Below are 13,388 nucleotides of genomic sequence, written 5' to 3'. Positions count from 1 at the left end.
AATGGTTTCCATTTTTGGCACTGACTCGCTGGGATGTTTATACTGAAAGAACTCCCACTACACTTACCTTATTTAAGAGTGGCGGAGGGAGGGTCTGGGAGTATACCACCTTCCTGCCCTGAAGGCTGGGGATTGGCACAAGGTTTGAGTAGAAGTTAAAAAAAAGTTGGAGAAATTTGTAGTGGAGGCACAAGAAACTCAAGGAAATAATACTGTAATTGAAATAAAAACAGGAAATACACAGCAGGGCAATTAACGTCTGAAGGAAAAAAGTAGATTAACATCTAAAGTGCAACTCTCCATCAGAATACTTCTGATGAAGTGCCCACTTGAAAGGCTAATCTCTTTTCTATTTCAAATGTTGACTGACCTGGGCATTTTTGATTTCAAGCATTCTCATTTTTTTCCCCATTGATTTTATCCCCTTCCTTCCTGAAGGCACTGACATGTTGCAGAGTATGATTCCATGAAATTCGACTGCCCTCAGTGACTTGCACAATTGACTATTCTTCATGTGTGAGCCTCGATCGTGAGTGTTGGTAGTTTAGGTTATTCAACTGTGGAGGCATCATAACTGATCCCGATCTTGTTCTCACCCAATGTCTAAATGATGCACTACAAGCAAGGGGTCCTGGATAATCATCCCTCTCTAACCCAAGACAAGGGTAAATATATCTCCCCTAGTGCTTTCCCAGTTGAGATTAGCGAATGCAGTACAGACTGCGGATCAAACCTTGGACCTTCCTAGTCTGTGGTTACTGATTTTATTAACACGAGGAACCATTGGCGGTCCCTCATTTATGGTTTTATGTAAAATATTTAACATTACCAGCTTATGCCTATCAATTCTGTATGTATTCTGCAGAGAGAGGCTAATCAGCTGGAGACAAATTGACCAGTGTTAATTTAGTGGTCAGTTACTTTACCTCTTCAAAAGACCATACATTCTCTACAAATTCTGCATTAGTTCTGTTTTATCTCAAAGTAGAAGCATAACCAACAGCAGTCTCTGACCTACTGATCTATACCAGACAAATTATTGTGTTACTACACTCATACTTTGTGCCATTTCATGCAGCTGTAGTTAAAAAGCATGGAATAAAGTTAACAATCCGACAGGAAAACTAAACAAAAAAGGCAGATTTACTAAATGTGTACCACCTTAGACCAGTCTCCTGTTCTCCAGATGTAGCATTTTGAATAATCCTCACAGTCTTCTGCCTCCTTTGGGCGTGTTGATAAATCGCATTTCTTGCGTGGATTGGTGCACTTTATAGTTCGATGCCGAGCCCCCTTGCCACATTTCACTGAACACTGTAATGCACACCAACATAAGGATATAATTTACAATAACATCACACCCTATCCAACACTGCTGCAGATGTCGACACAGCGCTCAACTCATCTGTTCCTAAAAATCTCTAAAGGAAACTAAAACTCTGAAAATACACGACACAGCGATCAGAAGAAAGTGATAAATTATCAAGCAAATGTCAGGATCTTGTGACAGCTGTTTCTGTTGAAATCTGTGTTCATTTATATCCACAGGTGAATTACATTGTCTGCATTCTTAAACTGAGTTGACAGTAAATCATATGGCTTGACAGTAAATCATATGGCTTAACTACTCTAAACGAAACCTCAGTTGATTCTAGCAATAGGTATCTTGTCTCAATTTATCTTTCCCCATAAAATTTGACATGCCAATTTATTGCATCCTCAGAAACTGCAGATTTCTGTGCTTTGGTCAACATAGAATTGTACAATGCCAAGCACTGTTTTTTTTTCCTGTTCCTCTCCTGAAGATGCTAACTAATGTTGGGATTGTGGCCCATTGACAATACAGTACCAACATTTTATTTCTTATACGATTACGGTCTATTGGGAGAAGGGTCAGTTTGTTAGGAAGTTTCTACATTAAAGTTTGTCAATCAGACTAACTCCTGTTTGAATAGTCATCCAAACAAAGGAAGGAAGTAAATAGCTAATAGAAATCCACACATATTGCATCTACTTATGAAGAAGCTTTAAAGCTTTACTTTTCACACAAATTATTTGCAAATCTATAAAAGGTGGATTTGTACTTTTAGCATGTACATAATGTTCAACTTTGCAGAAAACATATTGGGGAGAATTTGAAAAAACAATACACATTAGATAGAACAGACAATCAGAAACATATACTGAATACCAATGGAAGTACAGACAAAGTTTGCTGAATACAGATGAGTCATTCAAAGGGTTGATTTTGGTGATTTTTATTTGGTTTCTTCACAAACAAATTAATTTTGCCTAATTCAGATTATTTTGGATTTGGGGCGGCCCTGTCCTTTTAACATAATGGTAGCGAGCATTCACTGCTAGCTCAATAGCATTTTGATCATTTTGTGTACCATTCCATAATTTTTCCATCCATGGTGGCTGGTGGTGAGTAATTGCTGCCTGTGGGTTTTCGTTGTTGACAGCTGATATCCTAATGGGGAGCATTGTCCTCAGGGCAGACTCCAGTCCAATTCAGAGCAGTTCAGCAGGCTGAGGGACTAGTTAGAAGGAGGAAGAGGAAATGGGACATGCAGTTTCGTGGTAATCCTGCTTCTACACTACCTTTGATGGTCCAATGAGGAGGATAGGTAACTAGTGGCCTTATGATAGCAGTGTGTATAGCTGCCCAATCAGTGGAACACAATTAAATATTTCTTCCATCATCAGGTTTCAATTGTGTTTTACAAATATATCAATTTTAGACCTCGACAGTAAAAACAAATACTGAGGAAAATGTACTTATCATTAAGTATCTGAACGTAAATCCTTACGCTGTTTTATTTCACAGCAAGTGAACGTACTGAGCAATATCAAATTAAACTTGGTCTAATGAGTACAACCTATCTTTATGCACTGCAATATGCTTCCCCATATCAGTAAGTCGTCTTGCATAACTGAATCAGATAGAAATTGGATGCGGCCCGCTTTCGGGTCCAAAATAGGTGACATGCTGCAAGTGTGCGCCATAATCCAGATGCCCAAGGCTCGCCCGAAATTGGCCCCAGCAATTCCAAAGTTCGAGTTGGAGTTGGAGATTGTATTTGGGCTGGCTCGCTGGCAGAGGCCCTCAGGCAAGTCCTGGGGTGGGGGTAGAGGAAAGCATGGGAGGGCCAAGTATGGGCTGGCAGCGGCCCGCAGTAGTGGTGGTGTCGGGAGCAGTCAAAAGTTAAAAAAAAACTTACCCAATCATTTCTTCGGTGGCCTTTAAGGCTGGTTAGGTCACTGTAGAACAGGAACAACTAGTCGGTGCATGTTCTGCCTAGTTCTTCACAAATTCTGCAGAAGGGCCTTCAAACAGTCACAAGACCTTTATTTGCATATTTAATTTTGGCCAACGCTGATTTCAGGCAGCCACGCGGGATATGGTGGTAATCTTGCCACCAGCACAGATTGGGTGCAAGACCTCACGCCCAGAAATTGGTAAACTCTGTGCCCATTTATACCAAAAAACAGGCAAAACACATACCAATTTCAATTCCAATAACCCAGCTGCCTTTGAAATAAAAACAGGAAATGCTGGAAATACTCAGCAGGTCTTTTAACCCTTCTTAATCTGACCAAAGCTTACCCTTAGCCTGACCAAAGCTTGCCCTCACAGCAGTTAGCTTCCCTATGCTCACAATCTCTGGGGAAGGCTTCTGCCTCACAATCCCTGCCAAGTGCCCAGGATGAGGGATTTCCCAACACAAATGGGTTTGATGTATTTATCAATTCACGAGACAGAATAAAGAAATGGCTACTGCTTTCATTCTTTAGGGGAAAAACTTCAATGCTGATGAGTATTTTAACCACCTTTTGTCTTTGTGCTTTGAAAAAAACACTTTGCTTTAAAAACCCAACATTGCAAGTCTTTTCCAATTTCTATCTGTGGAAAAATAGTCAAAATATTCCAAAACTTGAAAGTATGCTTAATTTGAGCCAAATCTATTTTTTGCAGAAAAAATATTGCAAATATGAAAAGACCTTGCATACTCGCTGAGAAAATTTCACATGAGGTGCTTTATATATAGACGTGTTGAAGGCAAATCAGATTTGTAACAGGCTTTATTCATCATCAGCCTCAAGAAATGATTTTACCATTGAATTAGCAGAATAATTTTATGTATATGTGTAACTCAAAGTTTAAAAAAGGTCAGAACATGTAGTACCTAATTACAGGCTTCCTGCACTTCAGATTGTACCTAACATACCATTAAACCTTTGAAATGCCATTTAGGAACAGCTGGATCAACAATTAACTTGGATGTACTATTTTTATTTGAACACTTACTAATACCAAATGATCTCTGTTGACGATTGTTGTTATACAAAAGAATGTTGGAAGGCAGAAACTTCACCAGTTTTCAGATATAAAGCATGCAATGTACAGAAATGTGCAACAGAACACTTCATCCCTGGGCTTAAAAGACCCAGGCCAGGGATTTAATGGACTCTGTCATAACTTTCATGAGGTTATTATGACACCGATACCAGTTAATGACCTTGCACAAGAGGCAGGAATAAATCCCATCTTGCTTACTACTATGTCCCACATTACAACAGTGACTACATTTCTAAAGTACTTAATTAGTTGTAAAGTGCTGTGGGGCGTCCTGAGGTTGTAAAAGGTGCTATTTAAATGCAAGTTCTTTGTAATTGTTAGACCAGACTGTCCTTGTAAAACAACAGGGTCAACCAAACGCCTTGGAGTTTAAATCTGTTATGTGTGGTGTTTGAGCTAGCGCAGCACCTGGAAATCAAAATGAGGAGGATTCCAGGTTCACAGTAATTTTATAGTAAGGGAACTATGCCCTGGATTGTTTGGGGCTGAACATCTAAACACATCTTACACTGGTTCGAGTTGGGGCTTCTCTTGGATGATCATAGAATCACAGAAATTTGCAGCATGGAAGGAGGACATTGAGCCCATTGTGTCCGTGCCGGCCAAATAAGAGCTATCCAGCCTAATCCCACTTTCCAGCTCTTGGTCCGAGCCTTGTAGGTTACGGCACTTCAAGTGCATATCCAAGTACTTTTTAAATGTGGTGATGGTTTCTGCCTCTACCACCCCTTTCAGGCAGTGAGCTCCAGATCCCCTCAAATACCGTCTAAACCTCCTACCAATTACTTTAAATCTATTCCCCCTGGTTGTTGACCCCTCTGCCAAGGGAAATAGGTCCTTCCTATTCACTCTATCTAGGCCCCTCATAATTTTATACACTTCAATTAGGTCTCCTCTATTCCAAAGAAAACAACCCCAGCCTATTCAATCTTTCCTCACAGCTAAAATTCTCCAGTCCCGGCAACATCCTCGTAAATTTCCTCTGTGCCCTCTCTAGTGCAGTCACATCTTTCCTGTAATGCGGTGATCAGAACTGCATGTAATACTCTAGCTGTGGCCTAACTAGCGTTTTATACAGTTCACGCAAAACCTCCCTGCTCTTGTATTCTATGCCTCCGTTGATAAAGGCAAGTATTCCGTATGCCTTCTTAACCACCTTGTCTACCTGGACTGTTACTTTCAATGATCTGTGGACATGCACTCCAAACTCCCTTTGTTCCTCTACACTTCTCAGTGTCCTACCATTTAATGTGTATTCCCTTGTCTTGTTAGCCCTCCCCAAATGCATTACCTTACATTTATCTGGATTGAATTCCATTTGCCACAGTTCTGCCCACCTGACCAGTTCATTGATATCTTCCTGCAATCACACAGCCGATTTTAGTATCATCAGCAAACTTCCTTTTTTTCTTTATCCTAACCTGTATATCCCTTGACATCCACGGGGCTCTAGATTTGTTAGTCCCACCCCTTTTCCTTAAAGGAACATACTGCTCTGACCTCTCCGGATCTCCTCCTTGAATGCCTCCCACTGCTCTGACACTGATTTACCTTCAAGTAGCTGTTTCCAGTCTGCTATGGTTAAATCACTTTTCAGTTTATCAAAATTGTCTTTTCTCCAATTGAGAAATTTTATTCCTGGTCTATCTTTGTCCTTTTCCATAACTACCCTAAATCTAACTGAATTATGATCACTAATGGGATAAGGAGGGTGGATAAGAAGAACGAGAGGTGATCTTGCCGCTGGTCTCGGGCCTCAGGCGCTGCTCCTTTTATCCCTACCGCTACTTCTCCTCTGGTCCTGCTCTCGCCGCACTTTACCGCCCAAATTTCTACAACGGATAACGGGTATCTCGCATAAACTTCACATCCCCCATCACCCACAATCATCTGGAGTGGTGGAAAGAGGAAACTGTACTCTGAAAACTATGTTAAACAATTGTTTTACACAGATCACCCCACCAAATGGTCCAGTATGTTGCCAATGTGTCTAATGGCTATTAGGTCCACCCCGTATAGCACAACGGGTATCTCGCCCTACCAGGCTGTGACTACGCGACTAATGCGAATGAATGCCAGCCCATCTGTTAACCCCTTCAACCACACCCTTAGTGCAGGATACTAAGCCTTAGTACAAGCCAACCAAAAATGGCTTGAAATGGTGGTAGAGAAAATAGAACAAATTAACATATTTGTAGCTACGCAAACAGGCAAATCAAAAAGCCAGGCAAAGAAAAACTTTAATAAGAAGGTCTGACCATTTGAGTATCAAGTGGAAGATGTTGTAATGGTACTAAACTATGGGAAGAAGAAACATTGCTACGAACCAAACTGGAATGGCCCCATCCCAATTTTTGGGCTCAAAATTGGCCCACCAGAGATGCGCTGACTTTGTGGGCTGAAAAAGGTGCCGAAAAAATGTCCCCCGATTCTGACCACTATGTTGCCTCTCCCGGGGCTTGGTGCGGCGTAGCCAGTCGATTGGGGGCGGAGCTAGGGCCCTGCGCCAGAAAGTACCGGCAGCTCTCCACATGCGCGTTGGAGTGTGCGCGCATGCGCAGTAGCTCCTGCCCCCAGCCTCTGTGTGCAAGCTGCAGCGTGGGACCCGATGCGTCCTGCCCCTATCCGAGGCTGAGTGGCCTCCCGCACAGGCCGATCCGCTGCCTTCCCGGGCTAGAAGGCCACAACAAACAGGTTGGTGCGGGCCCCAAGCTGGGGCGGCAGGGGGAGTTTTTATCCCCGGGGGGAGGGGGGGGGAATTCCGATCCCCGACCTCTAGGGAAGATCTGATCCCCAAACGTGTCTGATCTCTGACCCCAGGTGCTGTTCTGACCCTGGAGGGTCTGATCCCTGACCCCGGGAGGTAGAGTTGTTTGTAAGGGGCGGGCTGATGGTGGGTGAGCTTAGGCGGCTGGGAGAATATAAGAATATAATAATTACGAGCAGGAGGTACTTCTATTTTTTTTGCATATTTTGAAAAAATTATGTCAATATATTTTGTCTCTTTACTTCTTTTATTTTTGTAGTTTAAGCTTCCATGAATGGTTCTGTTGTATAGTAAATTAACTTTGCGAAATTTGTCATATGATGTCCTGTATAGCTGTTTGATTCAATTTACATTCTTTAGTCAAGTTATTAAGTTCTGCTGGCCTCCAATGTACCTACCTGCGCTGATTTCTTAATTCTCCGCAAGGGTTTTCTGTGCAGCCACAAGTGGCCACATACATCTGGCTTAAGTTAGTTTGGAGTGACTATTAGCTGTCCAAAGTGGGCTAAATAGTCAAAACGGGTGTAGGTGGCTGGTAACGCCCCCTTTTGAAAAAAACTAAACTAAACTAAAATAAAATCCGAACTAACTCACTTACACTGGCGCAAATTGAATGTGCAAAATGGGGATTTTTAAGATACTCCAGAAAAATCAAGTTGCTTCAAATAAAAACGGGCAATTTTGAGCCCAATGAGAAGGCCAGTCCTTCGGTCTATCTGGTGCAATTCCCTGGGAAAAAAGGAGGGTCAAGGTGGCTAAATGGTACCATATCAATCAGTTGAAAACTGAAAGAATAAATATTGCATATTTTACCTTACAGAACCAGATAAGAATGATAATGAAACATGTAGCAGTTATTGAACCCTCCTGCTGGTGGTCATCATATACATAAGACACCCGGGATGGTACCGGAAGGTATCCATAGCATTGGTTAAAACTGGACTGATGGGAATACCCTATGAAGTAATGAGTACAAAATATGACAATAAGAAATATGATTTGAATTGACCATATTTTTGGCCCAGACATGAGGGTGAATATCAGTGGAAAGCCAAGTGGTAAGAAAATAATACGAGAAATAAAACAGGATGTTTTGCGGGATGATGTGTTAGCAGCGGGGTCAGGGGAGGGGGAGCGGGGGTGGTAGTAATCTAATTATGTCATACTATTTGAGATGCTCAACACTCCGATTGAACAATAAAACCCATAATCTTGAGTTGGCACGGTTGGTAGAGGGTCGAATATGAGAGGTTGAAATTGAGTTTTTCTCTCTCTCAAGGTGTTAGACATTAGGGTTACCTAAGAATATTTGGTTACACGAATGAAACTGTGATGTGAATAATACTGTGTTTAAATGATTGTATATTTGCACTCGAGACAAGTCATCATAGGCAGTCTCTCGGAATCGAGGAAAACTTGCTTCCACTCCTGAAGTGAGTTCTTTGGATAAATGTGAGGTTATCCACTTTGGGGGCAAAAACACGAAGGCAGAATATTATCTGAATGGCGGCAGATTAGGAAAGGGGGAGGTGCAACGAGACCTGGGTGTCATGGTTCATCAGTCATAGAAAGCTGGCATGCAGGTACAGCAGGCAATGAAGAAGGCAAATGGTATGTTGGCCTTCATAGCTAGGGGATTTGAGTATAGGAGCAGGGAGGTCTTACTGCAGTTGTACAGGACCTTCACCTGGAATATTGTGTTCAGTTTTGGTCTCCTAATCTGAGGAAGGATGTTCTTGTTATTGAGGGAGTGCAGCAAAAGTTCACCAGACTCCTGGGATGGCAGGACTGACATATGAGGAGAGACAGGATCAACTGGGCCTTTATACACTGGAGTTTAGAAAGATGAGAGGGGATCTCATAGAAACTTACATGATTCTGACGGGACTGGACAGGTTAGATGCAGGAAGAATGTTCCCGATGATGGGAAGTCCAGAACCAGGTGACACAGTCTTAGGATAAGGGGTAGGCCATTTAGGACTGAGATGAGGAAAAACTTCTTCACTCAGAGAGTTGTTAACCTGTGGAATTCCCTACCACAGAGTTGTTGATGCCAGTTCATTGGATATATTTAAGAGGGAGTTAGATATGGCCCTTGTGGCTAAAGGGATCAAGGGGTACGGAGAGAAAGCAGGAAAGGGGTACTGAGGGAATGATCAACCATGATTTTATTGAATGGTAGTGCAGGCTCAAAGGGCCGAATGGCCTACTCCTGCACCTATTTTCTATGTTTCTACGTTTGGTGGCTGAACAGTCCAATACGAGAGCCACAGACTCTGTCATAGGTGGGACAGATAGTTGTTGAGAGAAGGGGTGGGTGGGACTGGTTGCGCTTGATTTTTGCAACCTCTCGGCAATGAGGCTTGAGGTGCTCAGCGCCCTCTCGGCTGCACTTCCTCCACTTAGGGCGGTCCTGGGCCAGGAACTCCCAGGTGTCAGTGGGGATGTTGCACTTTATCAGGGAGGCTTTGAGGGTGTCCTTGTAGCGTTTCAGCTGCCCACCTTTGGCTCATTTGTCATGAAGGATCTCCGAGTGGAGCTCGTGTCTGGCATGCGGACTATGTGGCCTGCCCAGTGGAGCTGATCGAGTGTGGTCAGTGCTTCAATGCTGGGGATGTTAGCCTGAGTGAGGATGCTGATGTTGGAGACAAGTAAGGGGTTAATGTCTCAATGAAACGCTATAAGTTTTGTTTTCCTAGGAAGACTAGCATTAGGATTTGCTATTTGTGGTATAAATCAATGACCTGGACTTGAATGTTGGGGATATGATTAAGAAGTTTGCAGATGACACTAAGGTAGGCTGTGTGGTTGATAATGAAGAAGAAAGCTGTGGATTGCAGGAAGATATCAATGTACTGGTCAGGTGGGCAGAACAGTGGCAACTGGTATTCAATCCGGATAAGTGTGAGGTAATGCATTTGGGGAGGTCTAACAAGGCAAGGGAATACACATTAAATGGTATGACACAAAAAAGTGTAGAGGAACAAAGGGATCTTTGAGTGCAGGTCCACAGATTACTGAAGGTAGCAGGCAAGGTAGATAAGGTGGTTAAGAAGGCATATGGAATACTTGCTTTTCTTAGTCGAGGCATGGAATACAAGAACATAGACGTTATGCTTGAATTGTATAAAACACTGGTTAGGCTGCAGCTGGAGTACTGTGTGCAGTTCTGGTCACCACATTACAGGAAAGATGTGATTGCACTGGAAAAGGTGCAGAAGAGATTTACAAGAATGTTGCCTGGACTGGAGAATTTTGGCTATGAGGAAAGATTGGAGATGCTGGGTCTGTTTTCTTTGGAACAGAGGAGGCTGAGGGGAGACCTGATTGAGTTGTATAAAATTATGAGGGGCCTGGATAGAGTGGATAGGAAGGAGCTGTTTCCCTTGGCAGAGGGGTCAACAACCAGAGGACATGGATTTAAAATAATTGGGGGGAGGTTTAGAGGAGATATGAGGGGAAATTTCTTCACCCAGAGGGTGGTGGGGGTTTGGAACTCACTGTCTGAAAAGGTGGTAGAGGCAGAAACCCTCACCACATGAAAAAAAATACTTGGATGTGCACTTAAAGTGCCATAACTTACAAGGCTACGGACCAAGAGCTGGAAAGTGGGATTAGGCTGGATAGCTCTTGATCGGCCGGCGCGGATACGATGGGCCAAAATGGCCTCCTTCCGTGTTGTAGATTTCTATGATTTTACAGTGTTTTTAATGAGTTAGATTAGAGGATGCATAACATCCCACATAGGGGCCCACAGCATGACCTCAGCTTTGTCAGACTGAGCTGTCTGTTACTTGTAAGTTAGGGTTTTGACTTTGTTTAATGTATTTTTATTTTGCCAATGATGGTCCATCCTATGTTTCTTCCATTATTGCTAACAACCATATTATGGGCTGAATTGTCCCCAGTGATTAGCGCCATTTTTTTGGAGCAGGCTGCTTTTTTTAGTCTAATTAAAAAAAACAGTTTCCCCAATCAATTTGCACCAACGTAATTCAGTTGGTTACCATTTTTTTCAGCCAAAGGGGGCATAACCTGTCACCTGCACCAATTCTGGCCATTTAGGCAAGTTTGGCCAGCTGAGAGTTACTCCAGTTCTGTTTAGGCCAGTGTATGTGGCCTCTGCAGAAAAACCTTCTGGAGAGTTAAAGAAATTAGCGCAGGTAAGGAAATCAGCGCAGGTAAGTGCAGCAGATACCCAGACAAGGGTGGGGGGGGGGGGGGTGAGGGGCAGGGGGGCGGCGGAGACAAGATAGGATGGGATAAGAAACTATGGGCTAGAAATTGCATTGGCTTATCACCCGGTTTCTGGGCGGTATTGGCCATTGTGGGCGATAACCAGGTTGCCGAGAAATTGCCCAGCTGAGTTACGCCAGCGGTTTCAAGGTACCGATGGGGAGCGGACCACCGGTGTGCACCGTCCACAGATCGTCATGGAAAAAAAACAGCCACGAGAATCAGCGGAGCTGGGCTGTAGGTGAGTAGCTCTGCAAGAAAAAGGTTAGTAATTATTTTTTTACTCATTAATTTAAAATTCTGTTGTGATTTAGGTTAAAAGGGTCTTGAAAAAATTTGAATGATTTTTTTATGTTCTGCTTTTTGAAAAAAATATTTTCAGTGTTTTTCTACTAGACCCAACCCGCAGCCTCGAGGTAAACTTTTAGTGAATTTTTTATTTATCACCCGTTTTCTTTAGGAACCGCACGATCAACTCCAAATTCCACTTTTTCGCTGAGAATCGGGCTGCAACACCCATTTTTTTTTCCGCTGGGCAGATTTTTTCTTTTTTGGGGGAAAGTTTTCGCTGGCGATAATCTTGGGAATCTTAGTGGTCTTTTGGGCAGCAATCGAGCGCTGGCAGGTTGTTAGGAAATTGTAGCCCACTAGCTTTGGGAGGACATGGCTGAACGAGATAAGACGGTCCAGATGGATTGACCTTTAAAAAGTATAAACAAGAAAAGATGTGTAATGGTCGAAGACCCCTCCTTGAGGGAGGGTCTTCATCGGTAACAAAGAACTCAACATCCCATTGGGCATTGTGATTAAGGAGAACTTTTATAGGTTAAATGGTTTTGTAAATATTTTACCTCAGGTCCACCCCTAAAAAGAAAATAAAAGGAAGAGTTAAAGAACCCTCAGGCAGACTGTAGAGTGAGGAGCTCCCAAGAGTGGATCAGGTGGTCGAACAACCTTTCGAGAGTGGACCCATTCTGACCCTGGTCGAACATTCTTGGGTAGTTCAAGAGAGAGCGAGAGACAAGTGAGACAAGAGAGACAAGAAGGAGAACGAATAAGAGTTGTTCACGCATGCCAGCTACTTGTCATGGTCGTATGTTTTTGCTGTATAGCTAGTGTGTTATATTCCATCCTAAACACTGATATAACGCAATGGGTCCAAGTTTCCACATAATTTGCGCCTGATTTTTAGGAGCAACTGGTGGAGAACGGACTATCTTAGAAATCGCAATTCTCCACATTTTTTTTCCTGCAGTTCTAGTCAGGTGGAACAGTTCTACTTTGGAACAGAATTTTTTCTTCAAAAGGGGGCGTGTCCGGCCACTGACGCCTGATTTGAAAGTTTCCACAGTGAAAACGTACTCCAAACTAAAGTTGGAGCAAGTGAAGATTTTTGTAGAACTGAAAAAACCTGTTCTACACATTAAAAAATCAGGCGCAGGTTACAAATTAGGCGTCCAGAACGAGGTGGGGGGGAGGGAACTCATTAAATTCTACAATAAATCCTTATTTATACTTCTACAAATATTATACAAATAAATCCAACCTGAATAAACATTTATAAGCAAAGAAAAGATTAAATAAACGATCTTCCTACCTGTGTGACAGTGCTTCAGCCAGGGAGAATTCTGCAGCCGTTCGTTCCCGCGGAGGGTGGGGGGGGGGAATTAAACAGTCGCTTCGTTCCCGGGGAGGGGAGGGGGAATTAAACAGTCGCTTCGTTCCCGGGGAGGGGGGGGGGAATTAAACAGTCGCTTCGTTCCCGTGGAGGGGAGGGGGGGGGGGAATTAAACAGTCGCTTCGTTCCCGTGGGGGGGGGGGGGGGAAATTAAACAGTCGCTTCGTTCCCGTGGGGGGGGGGGGGGGGGAATTAAACAGTCGCTTCGTTCCCGTGGGGGGGGGGGGGGGGGAATTAAACAGTCGCTTCGTTCCCGTGGGGGGGGGGGGGGGGGAATTAAACAGTCGCTTCGTTCCCGTGGGGGGGAGGGGGGGGGGGAATTAAACAGTCGCTTCGTTCCCGTG

At 43.4% G+C, this 13,388-nt stretch overlaps 1 protein-coding gene across 1 annotated transcript in view; it reads right to left on the bottom strand.

Moving 5' to 3' along the window:
• The window catches only part of LOC139227543 (A disintegrin and metalloproteinase with thrombospondin motifs 19-like), a 768,564-nt gene that overhangs the window by 52,842 nt on the left and 702,334 nt on the right, over nt 1-13,388 (bottom strand). Inside the window, exon 21 of the mRNA XM_070858408.1 lies at nt 1,162-1,314. Coding sequence (XP_070714509.1) covers nt 1,162-1,314 — 153 coding nt within the window. The remainder of the gene's footprint in view (nt 1-1,161; nt 1,315-13,388) is intronic.

Source organism: Pristiophorus japonicus, chromosome 1, assembly GCF_044704955.1.
Source record: "Pristiophorus japonicus isolate sPriJap1 chromosome 1, sPriJap1.hap1, whole genome shotgun sequence".
In the NCBI taxonomy this organism is placed as follows: domain Eukaryota; kingdom Metazoa; phylum Chordata; class Chondrichthyes; family Pristiophoridae; genus Pristiophorus; species Pristiophorus japonicus.
The sequence above is the reverse complement of the archived record's forward strand: the minus strand, read 5'-3'. Positions and strand labels throughout refer to the sequence as shown.